General features: G+C 41.6%; 1 protein-coding gene across 1 annotated transcript in view; it reads right to left on the minus strand.

Moving 5' to 3' along the window:
• The window catches only part of pde4ba (phosphodiesterase 4B, cAMP-specific a), a 466,474-nt gene that overhangs the window by 346,893 nt on the left and 99,046 nt on the right, over window positions 1-20,535 (minus strand). Inside the window, exon 3 of the mRNA XM_055642053.1 lies at window positions 7,067-7,305. Coding sequence (XP_055498028.1) covers window positions 7,067-7,305 — 239 coding nt within the window. The remainder of the gene's footprint in view (window positions 1-7,066; window positions 7,306-20,535) is intronic.

Consider the following 20,535-nt stretch of genomic DNA (forward strand, 5'->3'; position numbering starts at 1 on the left):
GCTGGACAGGTACATGAATAGGAAAGGTTTAGAGGGATAAGGGCCAAACACAGGCCAAATGGGACTCTTAGACAATAGTTCTAGGAGTAGGCCATTCAGCCTTTCGAGACAGCACCGCCATTCATTGTGATCATGGCTGATCATCCACAATCAATACCCTGTTCCTGCCTTCTCCCTATATCCCCCGACTCTGCTATCTTTAAGAGCTCTATCTAACTCTCTCTTGAAAGCATCCAGAGAATTGCCTGTCACTGCCTTCTGAGGCAAATAATTCCACAGATTCACAACCCTCTGTGTGAAAATGTTTTCCCTCATCTCCATTCTAAATGGCTTACCCCTTATTCCTAAACTGTGGCCCCTGGTTCTGGACTTGGTCACAAGGAGAAGTTGGACTGAACGGTTTGTTTCTACACTCCATGATTACAGTCAATGGACGTCTGAGTGATATGAATGCACAGAATTTTGACAGCTGCATATGCAATGCATGCAGTTGGAAAGATGCAAACTAGTTTTACAGATATTGTAATTTTTATATACTTCAGTGAAATTAAATACATTTGAGGGTGCAAGAGCTTGGGTTGCTATTTTTTCAGATTGTGAATCTTTGATAATATGCAATCAATTGGTTAAGAAAAGGTCACTAGTACATCAGGAGCATTCTTCCAATAAAACAAAATATTAATTTTGCTCTTCATATGTCCCAAGAAGATTGTACAAAATATCTTGGGTTTCAGTGCCTGAACTCTACAGTAAAATTACACTAATAACATAATGCAACTGTTCAGACCCTCGGGCAGGGCCGGATTTACATATAAGCTAGACAAGCTTAAGCTTAGGGCCTCGAGATCTAGGGGGGCCTCAGCCCACTCCACCAAAGTGTATAAAACTTTTGACATAGTGTCGCTGTTACAAAACCTACCATCGGTGGCGCTGTTTCCATGCTGCAGACTCCAACTCCCCTGAGTTTGACTGAGCTGGGTCCTAGTGCTGCCCCCCCCCCCCCCCCCCCCCAAACCCTGCTAACCTCAGTGGCTGTTCCACTGGGTCTTCCCCATTCCCCTCAAACCATGTGACCCCAGCTCTTCCCCACCCACACTATAGGCCTCATACCCCCTTTTCCATGACCACCCACAGACCCCCCCACCAGACATCGCCTCGGCCTCAGATCACTCACCTGCCTTCCTCCGGCCCCACCCCCCCTCCCAGCCGTGTGTTCACCATCCCCCACTGACCTCCCCCTCTCAGATACCGAACAGTCTGTCCTCAGCAGAGGCCTCACCTTTGTCCCCCTCCGTCCCCACCTCAATGAGTTCCGCGCCCACCGCAATTTGGAGCCTCACAAGTGAAATAGCTTAGTGCCTCTCTTTATCTAAATCCGGCCCTGCCCTCAGGGAGCCTCTGCCTAACATAACATGTCCCTCTCTTTATTTTGATTCATCAGGTTCCCTCACTCTGGTCCAGGCACTGATGGCCTCCGACTTTTGTTTTGGAGTTCATGCTGCAAGCTCACAATGATTTGGATCACAATGCGGTCAAGGCAGTTGTTGCTACAACACTCAGGGACAATACACTGTCCCAACCTTCTCTCAGGTTGAGGAGTGACTACCCGCTTCACCAGGAAACCTAATTGCTGCCACCTACAGACAATGATTAGCATTACATGCTGAGCATTCCCTTGAAGCACAGAGATAGATGCAATAAGAATGAAAAGTAGAATTGTTAAGAATGTTCCAAGGGGTTGGAGACAATGTTATTTTGCTGCAATGTAATTTGTCTAGTCATAAATATTCCATGTATTGTAATATCCAAATCATTTGTACCACCAAAAAAAAAACAAATGAGGATATTTCTAGAAATTCTCTGGGCTGACAGAAGCAATTGACTTTTTTTTTTAAAACAAAAAAATTTAAATGTTTCCACCTGTCCTGTAGCCACCTGTATTTTTGAAGCACTTATTTATTTCCGACATGGAATCAATGGTAAGACTCAATTTCATTTTAGACAAAAGTGCTGGAGAAACTCAGCGGGTGCAGCAGCATCTATGGAGCGAAGGAAATCGGCAACGTTTCCTTTTCATTTTCATAGATAAATTCATTTTGATAGTTAATTGAAAATAGCAACTAATTGTTGTCTAGCTAACGAAAGTCTAGCTTTCATGTACATTGAAACAAATATGACAGTGGAAATCTATTTCTCAAAAATGTAGACATAAACATTCCAGGAAATTGAGATCATAATCAAAGTAATAAAAATTTAGATCAAAATAAAAAAAATTCTATAGGAAAGAGGAAAGGAAAAATATAAAGTAGCCCACTTAGTGGTTGGGGGGGGAGAGAGAGAGAATGTAAATGATTTTAATTTTGTTCTTAAATGAGCTTAGCCGAATTCTGTTCCACTATCAAGTGGCCCGTTATCATTCACCGACCTGGTTTGCATATGAAACATGGGCAGGCAACTGAAATATGGGAGAGAAACCAATGCATTTATTTGCTGCATATCATCAATGTCAGTTACCAACATTTCGAGAGCTGGATATTCAGCTACCACGTTCATGATTTTTGCTTGCTTTGTGCATCCTTTCAACATTTCGTGACAGTGTGTGGGGTGATTAATGAGAACAGTTCCTGTAAATTACAAAAATTAATTACTTCCTTTAATAAATACTAGGAAATAAAAACTGGAGAACATCTTCACTCAGCTCCTAATCAAACCTACAAATGAGTTTGTACTTTCCTCTGCAATGTGGCAACTACTGTAAGTGGTAAAATCTACCACATTATTGTTTCCTGGCTGATAAGTAAATGTTACCAGTTGGTCCCAATTCAATTTAGGTTGGGATGAACATAAATTATTTAAGAAGAGGAAATAGAATTTTAATTTAAAGTTGCCATAACTCATTGCTAACACTAGGTGTCTCACATTAAGGGTTCCGTTCTAAATGATGAATCCCTAACCTTGAACAGTAACAAAAACCCAGAAAAAAGTACCAGGATTTTGGATTATGAGCTTAACTTTAATATCAAAGTTTTCAAATTATAAAATAATCATCAACGAATAATGGCAACTGCTCACTCATGTGATGGCTGAATACAGCAGTTTTCAATACAGCAGCTGTTTTACTTTTTACTATCATGCGTAGTAACACAAACATGAACTGTAATACACAGTGTCACAGATTGAAGAGAGCAATATCCTTTCAATGTCATGCTTTGTTTTGGCAGCCTTGGGGTATTAGACGACTAGAGATTGATCACCTTCATTAATGGGTTATTGCCTTTATTCCAAAATAGATAATCATACTTTATTAAAAAAGTATGTTTTGCATCATATGAAGAATTTGATTTGCCATACAGACATACCACTAAAAAACAACAACACACAAAATACATTTTAACATAAACATCCACCACAGTGACTTCTCCACATTCTTCACTGTGATGGAAGGCGAAAAAAAGTTCAATCTCTTCCCTTCTTTGTTCTCCCGCAGTCGGGGCCTTGAGCCTTCCGTTGGCGGAACGATCTTGGCTACCGTAGCCAGCGGGGCAATCATGTTCCTGCATCGGGGGAGATGTCAGCTCCCCGCGCCGGGCGATCAACCCTGGGTCGGGCTGGTCGAACCTTCTGCGCCGTTTGCAGCTTCTCCGATGGCAAGTCCACGGCTCTATGGTTGGGGCTCAAAGTTAGTCCTGAGCAAGGCCTCCAGCTCCATGATGTTAGGTGCAGAGCGACTGGAGATGCGATCCGGAAAACAATCGCTTCTCCAGCAAGGTAGGCGATTGAAAAAAAAGTTTCCCCATTTCCCCATCCCCCCCCCCCCCCCCCCACATAAAACAAATCAGAGAGCATTAACACAAGCTTTTAAAACGCACTAATAATTATTTTAAAAAAGATGAAAAGACAGTGACTGTTGGCGAGGCTGCCATTGTGCGGCTGCATTGTGTTGGTCAAAATAGAGCATCAGCAATTACAAGCTTTGGATAGAAGTGGGTTGGAGAATTTAAGTAACAGATGACTGGAAGCACGGAATCACCTTTGCATACTGAATGGAGGTGTTCTGCACAAATGATCACCCAATCTGCACGGTTTCATAGAGAAAACTACGTGGTAAACACCAAAGTATACTAAACCGGAAAGTGCAAAAGTGAATTGATGCTTCACCTGCAGTGACTGTCTGGGTCCCTGGATTGTGGGAAAGGAAGAGGTTAAAAAGACAAATGTTGTATCTCCTCTAGCTGGCAGGAGAATGGGTGCAGTTGGCAGAAATGGAAGAGCAAACCAGGTAAGTGACACAGAAATTATTCCTTTGGAATGGGAAGGGGAAATGGTGATGGCTAAAATTAGTGGAGGTCTGTGAGCTGGAATGTTATTATCATTAGGAACAAAGGGATCAAAATTAGAAGAGCAACTGAGAGCCGTGTTAATTATGAAAGCCATGATTAGCGGGAGGAAGGGGTGGGAACATCTCAAAAGACAGCTGGAAAAGGTGATCCAATTTGCAGCACCCTCTACTACCACTAGAGGTAGCAAATAAATTCACATAAACTCCTGAAAATAAACAGCTGATAAACTCGTAATTGGGTTCTGAATTCAGATGCTAAAGGCGAGCTACTTGGCATTTCCATTTGTCCAGCATATGCAGTTTTACTTTTCTCATAAATATATACGGTAGATTCTGTTCATATAGCCAAGTATAATATTTGTACATGATAACTTAGTCAATAGTGCTTTATTTGTCATATATGCAACTGCACAGTGACATCTTATTTGCATATATTACACATGTGGGTGCCGCCATTTTTGATGCCATTATCCAAAGTCCTATCGGCCCACGTGCTTAATGTACTGGAGCAGTTCCCACGAACCGACGTCCCTCTCCTCTCCTCGTATTTGTGGCCCACGGCACATCCTGCAGCCTACCTGAAGATGCTGGAGCATTACCCCAGTTTACCCTCGTATCAGTCCTTGCTCCTCGTGTCCGACTTTTCGAGCCCCTCTCCAGCCGTCCGCCAAGACTCGGCGGGGATTCCCGATCCCTTCGACAACCGAGCCTTTGGGTGGGTTCCTGGTCTCACCGACTCTTCCGGCAGGGTTCCACCGACTGTAAGGTCCCTCCAATCAGGTGGCTTTGGGCGAGGTCCTGTCAACCATGAGCCTTCGGTCAGACTCCGTCGAGTCTTTGGGCGCGTTCCCAATGCTGTTGGAGACTGCAGAGGGCGAGCCTGGTCTACTGGGGCACGTCCTCCAAGATCAACCAAGCTTGCTGGGATCGTCATAAAATATATTTAACTTCACAAATACTTCAATATGGAAAATAACAGAGACACTTTATCAAGGTGAGATAAAGGAAGATAGAGGTTATGCTATAATTTGCATTCAAAAATACACTAAATATTACCCATATTTTCTGTCTGTTTCAATGCGTGGACCAGTGGAACTACAGCAGGCAAGCTACAAGTTGTCCAATAAGTCCCACAAAATACATACAAGTAAATAATGGTACATAATAGGTCAAGAAAACAGGTACTATATTTAGCAAAAGAAAATGATGCACCTTCTCCCAGAAGGATGGAGAAAATTCTATGCGTTTAGTGGAACAAATGTTTAAGTAGACATGGCAATCAATGAATCTGACCAATGCAGAATAATAATTAATTAAACCAATAAAACACTGAACAGTGTGTGTCCAAGAATCATAACCACATCAAAGGAGGCTGCCAGATGAGCAGAGATATGATCAGATTGTAACAAGCCCTGATCAGACCTTAATTAGAGAAAGGATCTTAGAGATAAATGAAAGAAATTGCATGGAACAGCTTCAGAATAATAAAACTGTACAAACCTTGTGCAACATATTGATTGCTCAAAATGCTTTAACATTTTTTATAGAGTTACGGTGTGAGTCTGTTTGATCCTTGCAATAAACACCAAATCATATGCTGATGGCTGTTAGAATGATGGTTTAAAATTATAAAAAAATAATTGAAATAGAGGATAATAAAAAAAAAAAGTTCTGCGATTACTTTGGCCCGAATTAACAAATGCAGATAATGGATACAAAACGATGAATAGCTGATGCTTGTTCAAGAGAACCAAGGTCATAATGTGGTTAGGTTTAGTATAAAAGACAGGAAATAAAAAAGGTTGTGTACTGGAAATCAAAAGACTATCGATCAATAATTTCCAAGGCTTTGTGTCTCATGTCTCATTAATGTAGCACAGGGGCTTTGGAAATGCTGCCCAATAAAAGTCCTTCAAGAAGTGGGTTGTGTTTGTAGCGCCACGAGTGATTAATCTGGACAGCTGGATAAATGATAAATGAGAAGATAGCTGTTAAAATGTACATCCAGGAGATAAGGGAACCGGTTTCCAGGGCTGGAGCCCAAGAAAGGAGATTGTCTGAAATACGTGTTTCATCCTGCATATTGATGTTTTCAACGCTTGTAGATTCATGTAGATGGTGCAGCTTCATTAATCGTGGTACAGAACATTTTCCCGGAAAGCAACAACCCCCAACCCCCAGACCCCTTAATGCAGTGGTTGCCTCTGCCTCACTGTGGCATGGCAATAGTAGAAATAGGAAAATGAAGCAAAGTCATCTTCCATTAGTTATAGCCCATCCTCGGCTCAGATATTAACAAAGCTCACAATTCAATAAATAGCTTAGTGCTGCGATCTACATGTGTTGAGGATGTAGAAACAAATGCACAGACACCAGGCTAGGGTCCAACGGGAACAATCTCTGCAGCCCCAATTTCCTGCAGAGCAAAGTCACACATGAATTTTGCTGCAGACAACCAGGATGAGCACGTTCATCATATTGGCCACAGAAGGCAGCTCAAGGATAAGAATAATTAAATGATTCTAGCTTATAGTCCTTGATAATTTGGGCAATGTTTTTACCATAATTACCCACCCCGTGTTCTCCATGGTTAGTTCCCCCTTCCTGCATCCCCATCATGAATTCATCACTCCAATAATCAATAAGAAATATCTTCACCATTGTGTTCCAAGTATAAAAACATACCATAATAACATCTCATGCCTTAAACTCTGTTTATGGCCTTACCAATCTTGGTCCACTGGTGTAATAGCTATCCGTGGTGGTGTTCGCAACGGCAATGTAGTCGGTCTTGGTATGCTGTCTCTTTCTGGAGTCTTCGCTCTTTCCCCCTGCCTCCAAGACAACGGTGGCAACTGAAGATTACCAGAGAAACGTCTTCTTCCTCGTCGTAAATCCACTCCAAGCGTGGTTCCAGAGGAGGTATAAGATTTGCTAAGACCAAGCTCCGGGGAATCATTACCATTCTAAAGAAAAGAGAAACATTTGAAAATCTTAGGAATAAAAGAAATCCAATAATAAAAGGATTTAAATTTCATTTCAGAATATACTTTTGCTTTAATCTCACATCAAACAGCCACAAAGCATGGTTTGGCTTTTCATAATTCTGTGTCAATTTGTTATTTTAAAAGAGCATAACACCAAACATGCACATCACATTTAGAAAGCTGTCAATTCACATCAACAACATTTATACAAAGATACATTTCACATAATGTATAAAATTCAATTGGCTTCACGATTATTTTTTATTTTATATATTTTATTTTTTATTCCTATCTTGCACTATGACTATGACCAAACGCTAAACTGCATTTCGTTGTACCTATACTTGTATCTGTGCAATGACAATAAAGTTGAATTGATTCAGTACTTAAAAAAATATTTTCATAAAATCATGTATTTTGTTCAATGTCATTTTTGTTATTACTTTTGATTGCTTTATTATGGTTACAGCAAGAACCTTCTCCAATCTAGACAGTTAAACTATTGAAGTAATATTTATTACCATGATCAAATATTAAATCAATTGCTGAATTAAATGAAGTTTAACTCAAAGAATCCCATGATAAACAGTCTGCCTGAGGCAGTAGTGATGGACAAGTTCATTGGCTGCACCTTGTTAAAATGACTGGTTCTCAGCATTAAAAGTGCTGGAAGCACAAGTATAACTTTGATATCTTACCTAAACAAGAACATTTAAAATATTGATCAATATTCCCAGGCGAGCAAATAAGAAATTTGACGGACAGTAGGCACATGGCCTTTTAAATAGTCAGAAATGAACAAATTGAACAAAATGCTTTCATTAACATACACAACATGATGTTAATCCTCTTTTACCCTTCTTAAATCAACAAAAAATTAAATAATGAAATGATTAAATATTTAAATTATGAGGGTTAAATAATTAAATAATTAGATGATGGGATTGACAAAATAAATGTATAGAACATTTGACAAATAGAATGCTCACTATGTAATTTCAATGCAAAGAGTATTATGGAGAAATGTGCAGGAAGGAACTTCAGATGCTAGTTTAAACCGGAGATAGACACAAAAAGCTGGTCTGAAGAATGGTCTCGAATGGTCTCGACTGGAAACGTCACCCATTCCTTCTCCCCAGAGATGTTGCCTGTCCCGCTGAGTTACTCCTGCTTTTTGTGTTTATCTTCAGCATTATGGAAAAAGCAGATGAGCAAAGTGTGTATCAATGCATGGGATTGTGAAGTTGGGGTCACAGTGGAAACATGGTTGTGGGAGGGACACAACTGGCAGCTCAATGTTCCGGGTTATGATGTCTCAGATGTGATCGAGAGGGAGGCAAAAGAGGTGGAGGAGTTGCACTGCCAATCAAGGAGAATGTTACGGCGGCACTCAGAGAGGACATACATGAGGAGTCGCTCACTGTGGTGGTATCGGAGCAGCTTAGAAAGAAGAAAGATGCAAGCACTCGAAAGGGATCATATTATAAGCACCCCAATAGCAAATGAGAAATAGAGGAACATATTAGATAACTGAAACCCTGGCCAAGTTAACAGTGGTTCAGTGGAAGTATGTTTTGAGGATAGTGATCACAACGCTAAAGGTTTTAGGATTGTTTTTAATAGGGTGAAAGCTGAACTTTATGGGAAGATTATTAATTGGAGTAGGATAAAAATGACAAAATTATTAGGCAAGAGCTCAGGAGGGTACACTGGAAGCAATTCACATTGGGTAAGTCCACAACTGACATGTGCGAGCTGTTTAAAGGCCAGCTGATCGATGTTTAAAACCAGCATACTCCTGGTATTAGTACTTAGGAGCAGGAATAAGGATGGCAAAGTGTGGCAATATCCATGTAATTTATGCATATGAGCTGTACTCATTCTTGCACATGCACAGTAAATCAGTCGGAGACCTTTGACTTGGAAATAAATCATTCCTGTTTTGGATTCCAACACAAGAGTGTGTGCAGCCATCTTTCTCTGTATATTATGTACTAGTTTACTTATTTCGTAAGCAGACATATCAAAACATGGTGGCAGCGGTGAAAGTGAACGTTTGTGAATCAAATGGAAACTATGATGATTAGCAAAAATGCTTTGAAAAACTTTCAGGAATCAGTATTTCAACACTCAGCGACCGGACTGGCTGCATGCATGAATGAATGCAGGTCAGTGAACACACAAAGATAAGATGCTGCAGGTAAATCAGTGCTGTGGGAGTGGAAGTTTAAAACGATGTGCTGTGAGAGTCTGCTTAAAGATAAATTAAGCTATTAAGTGCGAGGAAATATGCTGATATTTCAAAATGGCGCAGACCAGTCCATTTTCCACGTGGCTCCACCACCCAATCTAAAGCACAAAGACAACAGGGTGGAAGAGTGGAAAATGTTTAAACACATGTATGATAATTATGCAGTGATAACAGAACTGGAGAAGGAGAAACACTATCAAAAAGCAGTATTCCTGCATACTGTTGGACTGGAGGGCGTGTGATACTACAATACCCTGACGTTCGAGATGGTAGCAGATGAGACGGGTGTGAAAGTCATCATCAACAAGATGTCTACCATCATCATAGGAGAGACGAATGAAACCTATGAAAGATTTGTTTTCAATAAACGAGACCAGAAATCAGGGGAAAGCATTGAAGCGTATGTTGCAGAGCTGAAGGAGCTTGCAGAGACATGCAACTTCTGTGAGTGCCTGAGGTGGTTGCCTCATTCAAGATCAGGGACAGTAAAGTTATTGGTGCAAGGACGCAGACTGGTAGGATAGGAAGCCACACCTTCAACAGCGGAATCTGACACCACAGGCGCCTGCTGACATATGTAGACCCAAACGGAGGTAAAAGCGTGAAGCCTGCAGGTGTATCGAACGAAGAGCCGACAATAACTGAAGGTGGAACCCATTCCCAATCGAGGGAAAAGGTGGTTGATTTTCCTATGCAGAGGAAGAATCAGGGACTAGTAAAGTGCAAGTTCTGTGCAAGGACGCAAAAGCGTAGGATGGAGGAATGCCCAGCGTATGGGAAGGGCTGCAATAAATGCGGACGACAAAACCACTTCGCCTGCTGCAAAGTTAATTTCAAACAGTTAATTTAAAACTGTGAAGCCTGCAGGGTGTACGAACAACAGAATCAGAACAAAATTCTGATGCCCCATGACCTCCCAGATCGACCATGGGAGAAAGTGGGAACCGACATGATTGAACTTGAGGGAAAGCATTATTTAATCACAGTTGACTATCTATCTAATCTCTGGGAAATAGACAGACTGTACGACCTGAACAGCAGGTCAATCAATGTGAAACTCAAGAGCCACTTTGCAAGATACGGACGGAATTCCAAGACAGATGGTTACTTGCAATACTGGACGGGACGCAACACCGCTGTGCAAGGAGGAACAGTAATCCTGCACAAAGACTACATGGAAGGAGAACAGGATGGCACTTCCACTACATCTAACCTCCTCAAACCAATGGTGCTGAGATACTCACAGACGAGAGAAAAAGATGAAATTGGGAAAACAGTCAAAAATCAAGGCAGCCAAGCTGCCAGTCCTGAAGAAAACCAAAACTCCAAGACAATGATTCAATTTACTTGGCAATACTGGACATTACGCAACACCGAAATGCAAGGAGTAGCATCTCCCTTGAAAAAGACACAGGGAAGGAGAACAGGATGGCACTTCCAACTACATCTAACCTCCTCAAACCACATGGTGCTGAGATACTCACAGAAGAGAGAAAAAAGATGAAGGATTTGCAAGGAAAACAGTCAAAAATCTACAACCGACATGCCAAGGATCTGCCAATCCTGGAAGAAGGTGATGTCGTAAGGCTCAAACCTTACAAAATAGGAGATATCAGATGGCAGACAGCAACAGTTCAGAAACGACTGGATGAGAGATCATACGAAGTCGTGACAGAGGCAGGACTTCTAATTCGACGTATTCTAGTGGATCTGAAGAAGACCGGAGAACTACCCCCACATGTAACTTCAGAGAAACCACCAGACATGGAGAAGACTGGTCCGGACACCTTTGCAACCTCAGCTGACATGGAAAGAACCAACACAATATGCATCACCGGAATAAGATGCAACTCGTGAAACTCTTAACAGAGAAATCAAAACAAAAACAAAGTGACACAAGAGAAGAAGCTAGAAGTGATGCACAGAATGTACCTACTGAAAAGAAAGACATTTCTGAAAGAAACACCATCACAAAGACTAGGGCAGGTAGATTTATCAGACCGCCGGAAAGGTACGGCGAGTATGTCACAAAGTAATGTGTTTTGTTGTGATGTACCTACATGCTTTGGAGAAGAAAGCATGCGAACATTAGTTTATGTTATTGAAATGACACAAGTGGGACTATGATTGAAATTGTGAAATAAGACAGAACAGTTGTTTTATTCTGTTAAGTTAAACCATATTACTACGGTGTAATATTTTAAAAAGTGTTTAAGTTTACTTTGTTTTGGGGTCGTTGGAAATGTAATCCCAAAATGTCAAAAAGTAAAGGATGTGACAATATCCGTGTAATTTATAACATACGAGCTGTACTCATTCTCGCACATGCTCAGTAAATCAGTCAGTGACCTTTAACTTGGAAATAAATAATTCCTGTTTTGGATTCCAACACGAGTGTGTGTGCAGCCATCTGTCTCTGTATATTATGTGCTAGTTTACTTATTTCGTAAGCAGACAGGTATCACAACACAAAATAAGGAAATCTTCGATGGCCAAAGAAGTTGTAAATTTGGCCACAAAGAAGAGAACACAAGGTTTAAGAGGGTGGAATCAGACGGGGTCTTTGAGGAATATAAAGAAAGGAGGAAATAACTCAAGCTGGCGATAAGAAGGACCAAAAGGGGTGATGAAGTAGCTTTGGAAAGTTGGGTTAAAGAAAATCCCACAGCGTTTTATACCTATGTTTTACACAAAAGGATAACTAGGGAGAAGGGTGGACCACTCAAGGATAATAGAGGAAATTTGTGCTTGATGTCTGGGGATGTACGCGAGGTACTAAATGTGTACTTTGTATCTGTTTTCACCAAGGAGAAGGACATAGAGGATAGTGAGATCAGTGTGAAGAATACTAACATACATTGGGAGTTTGAGGTCACGAGGAGGTGATGTTGGGGTTCCTGAAGAGCATTAAGGTGCTAAATCCCCGGGAGCTGATGGGATTTATCCCAGGTTATTGAGAGGGGGAAGAGAGAAGATTGCAAGAGCCTTGACAAAGTTATTTGCATCTTCACTAAGCATAGGTTGCGTCCCGGAGTACTGGAGAGTAACTAAATGTTATTCGTTTATTTAAGGGAAGTGGAGGGAATCCAAGGAGTTATAGGCCAGTGAGCCTCACGTCAGTGGCAGGGACACTATTGGAAAGATTCTTTGGAATCGAATTTACTCCCATTTGGAAGAGAATGGGTGCATTAAGGACAATCAGCATGGTTGGTACTTGGCCTGTCGTGTCTCACGAACGGGCGACACTAGGGTGGTATGGGGGTGCAGCGGTAGAGGTGCTGCATTACAGCACTTGCACCGAGTACGGGTACTGTCTGTACGGAGTTTTACGTTCTCCCCGTGACCGCGTGGGTTTTCTCTGAGATCTTCGATTTCCTCCCACACTCCATAGACGTACAGGTTTGTAGGTTAATTAGCTTGATGTATGTGTAAATTGTGTGTAAGATGGTGTTAATGTGCAGGGATCGCTTGCCGGTGCGGACTCGGTGGGCCGAAGGGCCTGTTTCCGCGCTGTATCTCTAAACTAAACTAAACCAGATCAAGTTTTTTTGAGGTGGTAACAAAGGTGATCGATGAAGGTCGGTCTGTGATGTTGTCTACAGGGATTTTAGTAAGGCATTTGATAAAGTCCCTCATGGGAGGCTGATTCAGAAGATTAAGATGTACGGGATTGATAGTGACTTGGTCATATAGTCTCTGAACTGTTTCACTGATAGAAGACAGAGGGTTGGGATGGAGGACAATATTCCGGCTGAAGGTCTATGACCAGTGGAGTTCCAAAAGAATCCATGCAGGGTTGTTAGCAATATATATGGAGATGACACCAATTACTCCCACATAAATTCTGTACGAGAATCTTATTCAATTTCTCACATTTATTTTAGAGTGATTTACGAACACTGCAAAAACTAATCTCTTATATGCCCGAACGGCTGAAACACAGATGTTGCAAGGTTACCTGTGATATCTTAAAGATTATTGAACCAGAGGTCAAGGGTAATCTTGATATATTCTGTCTATTTTCATGTTGTTATTCTGGTACATTTACGATCATTTGGGCAGCAGCAGTACCATAGCTAATAGAGCAACTGCCTCACAGTTCCAGTGATCCAGTTCAACCCTGCCCTCTGCTGCTGCTCATGTGGCGTTTGCATGCTTTCCCAAATGCATTTCTCCTGGGGCTCTTGGTTTCCTCCCACATCACATCGATAGATTAATCGGCATCAATGTGGAGGTAAAGGGTAAAATCCAAGGAGAGTTGATGGGGATGCGAGAAGAATAAAATGAGATTAGTGTAGGATCAATCCAAAAAGGGGTGCTTGCTGGTTGAATGGATTATTGGACCAAATGGTCTGTTTCTAGACTTTTATGTCTCCATAATTGAAAAATAAACTGCAAATGCTAAAACTCTGACGTAAATACAGTCAATTCTTAACACACTCAGCAGGTCAGGCACCATCTGGGAAAAGAAAAACAAAGTCATATCAAAGAAACTTCAACGGTACATCCATTATAAAATGTGCACTCTGTTTCTCTTTCCAGATCCTTTTTGACCTGCAGTGCGTCTCCAGCATTTCTGTTTTTAATTATATTTAAGGTGTCTGGCTTTCAGCTTAACTTATCCAAATGTTTAATCATTTTACTCCCTGGTCCATCTTTCTTTCTGCTTACGTAGACACAGGGAACTACAGATGTTGGCTTACAAAATAAAAGCACACAAAGTGCTGGAGTAGCTCAGCAGGTTGGGCAGCATCTCTGGAGAATATGGATAGGCAATTATTCAGATCGGGACACTTCTCACACTGCTTGGAGAAGCGCCCTGACCTGAAAAAGTGCCTACCCATATTCTCCAGAGACGCTGCCCAGCCTGCTGAGCTACTACAGAACTGTGACATTTTGTCTTCCTGCGTAATCAAGTTCACAGTATAATTAAAAGAACACCAAGAACAATAAATGACAATTAAAATTGAATCTGAATCTGAATCGGATAAAAGAACAAGATACCTAAAATTGTTGAAGCTACCGATCATCCCGTCCTAGTCCATGTTCCCCATTAAGCAATTTTGTGGCTGAGGCTGGCAAAATTCATGCTGATAACATTCTTTTGCCATTTTTAATATTGTCATTGCCCTGATTTTTGCATTTAAATAAATCTTTGACAGAATTTTCCTGAACTAGTAAATGTATCCCATATAATGTTTGAGCTGGAGTATAGGGAAGCAATAATACTAAACAATTCACATCCAGTTTAAAACATTTATCTCGCTTCTTCTGAGATTCATCCTCTGTGAAGTTGAATGCAAAAATATGGCCTTAGAGAATGCTGTACTCAACCCATAGATCTTGTTGTGCATAAGGTTGCATTGGACCGCTGCAGCCATAAACAACAGTTAAAGGCAATGTTTTACATACAAAAATTAATCACTCAGCATGGACATTCCCTGACACTTAACCACCCAAACTTTCAGAACTAAGTAGGCTCAAAGAAAATGTTGCCCCAGTTATTCCCCCAGCAGCTGCTGCACTTGGCATTCTTATTCTAAGATGTGCTATTGTCTTCCCTACGTTAGTACAAAGCTGAATTCTGCAGAGTCATCAGCCTAAATGATCATATATTGAAATTGCAGCAAGGAGGTCGGTGAATACATTGGATAAACAGAATATAACATCGCAGAAATTTACACACTTCTAAAGAAGATGATTGGAGAATTTCAATGCCCAAATGTGGGCAGCCAATCAAATTAGCAATATTAGGCCAGAGAAATGCCAAAAACATGGGTTTCTCAAAACCATGGATTGATGATAATTTATATGTCCACTCGATCAATTGATGATTACAGTTACACAGTTCTACTGATAGGTTAATGTATAATAACCAATTTTTCCTTTAGTTCTGCGTGTAATTTATAGTCCACGCAATACCTCCTACAGTATTGAGATGAGACTGAGTCACAAATCTAACTTGTGACCAACTTTATGTGACACTGCTATAAATTATATAACTACATAGATATATTGGCACAAACTACAGTCTGACACATTGAAGGATCGATTTTGTTGAATCATAAATTAAATGCATGACATTTAAAACTATCTACAATGGCGACATGAGATGATTGCAACCAATACGACCAGTAAAATGACAAATTACAACGTTCATTCATTTATTCACCAAACAAACGCATACAAATAGAGAAAGATGTGAAAAGAAGAAATCACCAGGAAGCACTAATTAGCAACGACAAATTTAGAAGAGTGCATGAGTGTACTTTAAGGCAGGATGTTTCTATTTTTTCTTTCTTTGCAACATAGGAGACCATTCATCTCTATAAGACTATGCCAGCTCATAGAGAAATCCAATTCTCCCACTCATTTTCCCTGCAATCCTTTCTTCCCACAATCTCACCAATTTCCCACAGATTCTATCACCTACTTACATTAGAGGTAATGTATCATGGTCAATTTGCCTCCCATCCGACACATTTTTGGGAAAAGGGAAGAAGTTAGAACATCCAGAGAAAACCAGAGCAATCACATGAAGAATACACAAACTTTACATAGACAGCATCTGTCGTTGGGTTGGGAAGCAAAAGTTGTACTAGATGAAGATATAGTGGACAGTGAGGAAGATTATCCAAACTTAAAGAAAACTAGATCAGATGGGAAGGATGGGCACGGAATGGCAAATCTCTGACTTATGCGAGGTGTTGCACTTTGTTTTGCCAAACCTGGACAGGATTTGCTCAAGAAAATGGTAGTGCCCCAGGGAGTGTTGCAGAACAGCGAGATCTGAAAGTACATGTGCATGGTTCACTAAAAGTGACATTCGGTAAACACTGTGGTGAAGGTGGCCATTGGCGTACTTGCCTCCATTGGGAAGGATGTCGAGCACAAATTTTGTACAGCTGCATCATGATGTCCTGTCATTGGTGAGACCTCACCTGGTGTACTCTGTGCAGTTCTGGTCACAAAACCATAGGAAGGATGTCATTAAGCTGGAAAGGGTGCAGGATGTTATGTTCACCAGGATGTTATGCAAGCTTATGGACTTGAGTTATAGAGAGAGGCTGGGGCTTTATTTTTTAGTGTGTAGGATGCCAAGTGGTGACCTTGGAGGTAATTCAAGATCAAGAGTGGCAATGGTAAAGTGAACACTCACAGAATATTTCTGAGGGTGGAGGATACTAAAACTAGAGGGCAGAATAGGTGAGACCGGAGATATTTACAAGGGATCCAAGGCTGTGCAGAATAATCCATCACACTCACAAACCGTATATTATATATGGTGAAAAAGCTTTGGGAGAAATCAGGGCAGGAGTCATGCCATAGAATGTGCAATCATCTTTGGACAATCGTCAGCTGACCAACGACGAGAATGAGTTCCACTGCAGGTTTGGCAGGCAGAAACGTAACCCTGGCACCCCGTCCCCCCCCTCCCCAACAAACACAGCCAGATCAAAGTCTGAAAAGATTGGACCTTGCCCACCCACCCCTCTCCAATCACCACCACACCCAAATTACCCACCCCTTCCGTGCTGCACCACACCACTTCTCCATCATCAACAATAAAAATAGAGGAGGTGGAGAGGCTATTCAGAAGGCAGAAAAGTCGGAACTCTCCAGTACCGGACAATGTTTGCCACTCTACGCTCAAGCTCTGTGCCGAACAACTGGCACCGGTCTACACAGACATTTTCAACCAGTCCCTGCACACCCATACTGTCCTTGCCTGCTTCAAAGTCTCCACTATCATCCCTGTACCCAAAAAGGCAAGGATTACTGGTCTTAACGACTACAGGCCTGTTGCACTAACCTCTGTAGTCATGCAGACCCTTGAAAGACTTGTGCTGGCCAAGCTGAAGAATATCACAAACCCTCTGCTTGGACCCTCTGCAGTTTGCATATCGGGCCAATAGATCTGTGGATGATGCAGTCAACCAGAGCCTGCACTTCATCCTCCAGCACCTAGATCGCCAGGGGACCTATGCGAGGATTTTATTTGTTGATTTTAGCTCTGCATTCAACACCATTGTGCCAGAGCTACTACGCTCCAAACTTTCTGAGTCGACTGTGCCTGAACCCCTCTGTCGGTGGATCACCAGCTTCCTGACAGGCAGGAAGCAGCATGTGAGGCTGGGAAAGCACATCTCAGACCCACAAACCCTCAGCATAGGAGCACCACAAGGCCGTTTACTCTCCCCTCTCCACACCGATAACTGCACCTCTACTGACTCCTCTGTCAAGCTTATCAAGTTTGCGGATGACACAACCCTGATTGGACTGATCCAGGATGGGGAAGAATCTACCTACAGACAGGAAGTGTCACAGCTGGCATCTGGTGCCATCGCAACAACCTGAAGCTCAATGCTCTTAATACAGTGGAATTGATTGTAGACTTTAGGAGAGAACCCCCTTCCCTCACCCCACTCACCATCAACAGCGCCCCACACACATCTGTGGAGTATTTTAAGTTCCTGGGAACCATCATCTCCAAGGACCTTAAGTGGGGGGCTACCATCGACTCCACAGTCAAAAAGGCACAACAGAGGATGTACTTCCTACGGCAGCTGAGGAAACACAATCTGTCACAGGCAATGATGGTCCAATTCTATACGGCCATCGCATGACACCTAGAAGCTGCAGTGAATTGTTCGATCAGCTGAGAAGGTTATTTGCTGCAACCTTCTCTCCATTGATGAACTGTACACTGCAAGGGGCCAGGAAACGAGCGGGTAAGATAATATCTGAGCCCTCTCACCCTGGCCACAAACTCTTTGAAACACTTCCGTCTGGAAGGCGACTCCGGACTGTCAAAGCTGCCACAACCAGACATAAAAACATCTTTTTTCCACGAGGTTCACTTGCACTTCTTTTAACCTCATCTACTGCATCTGTTTTACCTGATGTGGCCACCTTTACACTGGCGCAACCAAGCGCAGATTTGGCGACCGTTCCCCCGAACACTTGCACTCGATCCACCAAGGCCTACTGGATTTCTCTTTTGCTAACCATTTTAACTCTTCCTATTCTTACCTGGGCCACCTGTATTACCAGAGCGTGCCATATACACAAACTGGATGAACATCACCTTGTATCTGCTTATGACACAACCCAACCGTATGAATATTGAATTCTCCAGTTTTAGGAAATCTATACAAACCCCCAGCCACCCACACACCCCCGCTTTCCTTTACCTCCTCTCTCCCCTGTGCCCCACTTGGCCTCACACCTATTTATCCCCTCCCCTCCATCTACATTCCGTCCTCTACCTTCACAATTCAATCCTCATCACACAACCTTAGTCATTCTATCTCTGTCCTTTGTCCAACCACCTGCTTATCAACAGCTACCTATCTCCCCTCACCTGTATCCATCTATATCATGTCATATATTGACCTGCCCCTTCTCTCTTCCTGTTTTGTTCCCCATCTAGTTAATAATGATTTATTATCTAGCAATGGTATAGATAATTGTTACATTAAATGCTAATTCATTAACAGTGAAATTAATTGAAAATGTTTTGAAACAAACATTGTGGAGAAATTGCAGGTCTTTCATGAATTATATAACCTTTGCTCGAAAGTTGCTGACTGTGGAAACACAGGGAGATTCAAAGAAAGCTGCTGAGGAAACTGGGTACAAATGTAGGAGATCACAGAACAATGTAGGATTACAGAGGGGAAAGGACAATAGAAGTGGTGGGTCAATAGTTTACAAGGGAAGTGCAAACAGCTGATTTGAGGCAAATAGAAATAGTATCTACGAGAAAGCCATTAATCAAAGCAGCTGTAAGACATGCTAAGTTAATGTTGAGCTTTAACACAAACCAATCTCAAAGCTTTGGCTGCCTTTCCATTCATGGATAAAACAATTCCTTGCCTGATAAATAAATTGCAGAGGATCTTAAAGACAATTAGTTCCTATAATATTATCATAAGACCTGGACACAAAAGATTTGTTGTTTCACTTTTAGATTTATTTATTTAGCACACTAGAGGGCATCGTCATGACATGCATCTCTTTACAACACACACGGAAACACCAAACAGGTCCTGCTTCTCACAAACTGCTTGGAGACATATTGTGTATCAAATATTGTGAAAATCCAAGTAATACAAGAAATAACTTTAAATTAGTTGGAATAAAATCATTGTCCATATAATTAAATCAGACCTGGTGATAATGTCCAGGATTAATTCAATAGGATCTGTAATTTCAGTGGAATGTTACTTCCAGGCACAGTTGAGTACCAACAACATGACATGTGCATCTTCCAGTCCAGATGAATTACCTCAATCCATGTCAATCCATGTCAACTGTCTCTTTCCCTTCACCGATGTTGTCTGACGCACTGAGTTCCTCCAACAGATCTCCTTTTCATGCTCATGATTCCAGCATCTGCAGCCTCTCATGCCTGCCAGCCTATGCCCACTTTAGCTGACGTTTCCAAATGTGATCTTGGGCGACCACAGGCATTGCAAAGTGTAATCTGAACATTTTGGATTAGAAATAAATAACTTTCCTCCATAGCCAGTTGTCTCATCGGTTCTTTAGAATTTCCTCCATTTTCCAGCATCTGCAGTTCCTTCTTAAGCACTTCCTCTATTTAATGTCAATTATTGCCTTCACCTGACTACATAAATCCCTGCAGTGAATAAATTTGACCTGGTGTTGGCCAATATTAAGTTAATTGATGAAGTCCTCTGTGAGATGTCAACTTCATCCCTAGCTTATTCCTGGTTGATGCATCATTTGCTATAGCTAGTAAGATAAAGTGAAAATTACCAGGATGACTTTCAGAATGAATTTCTGCAAAACTGCTTTGCCAAGTAGCAAACATAGTCCAGCTGTTATTACAACAGATATTATGTCCGCCCTTGTTGGCATTATATGATGGGATCCTATAGACGGCCAAATTCCTAATCACCATTTCATTCACCCAATATTTACAAAACCAG

The sequence above is a fragment of the Leucoraja erinacea genome, chromosome 10 (genome assembly GCF_028641065.1).
Source record: "Leucoraja erinacea ecotype New England chromosome 10, Leri_hhj_1, whole genome shotgun sequence".
In the NCBI taxonomy this organism is placed as follows: domain Eukaryota; kingdom Metazoa; phylum Chordata; class Chondrichthyes; order Rajiformes; family Rajidae; genus Leucoraja; species Leucoraja erinaceus.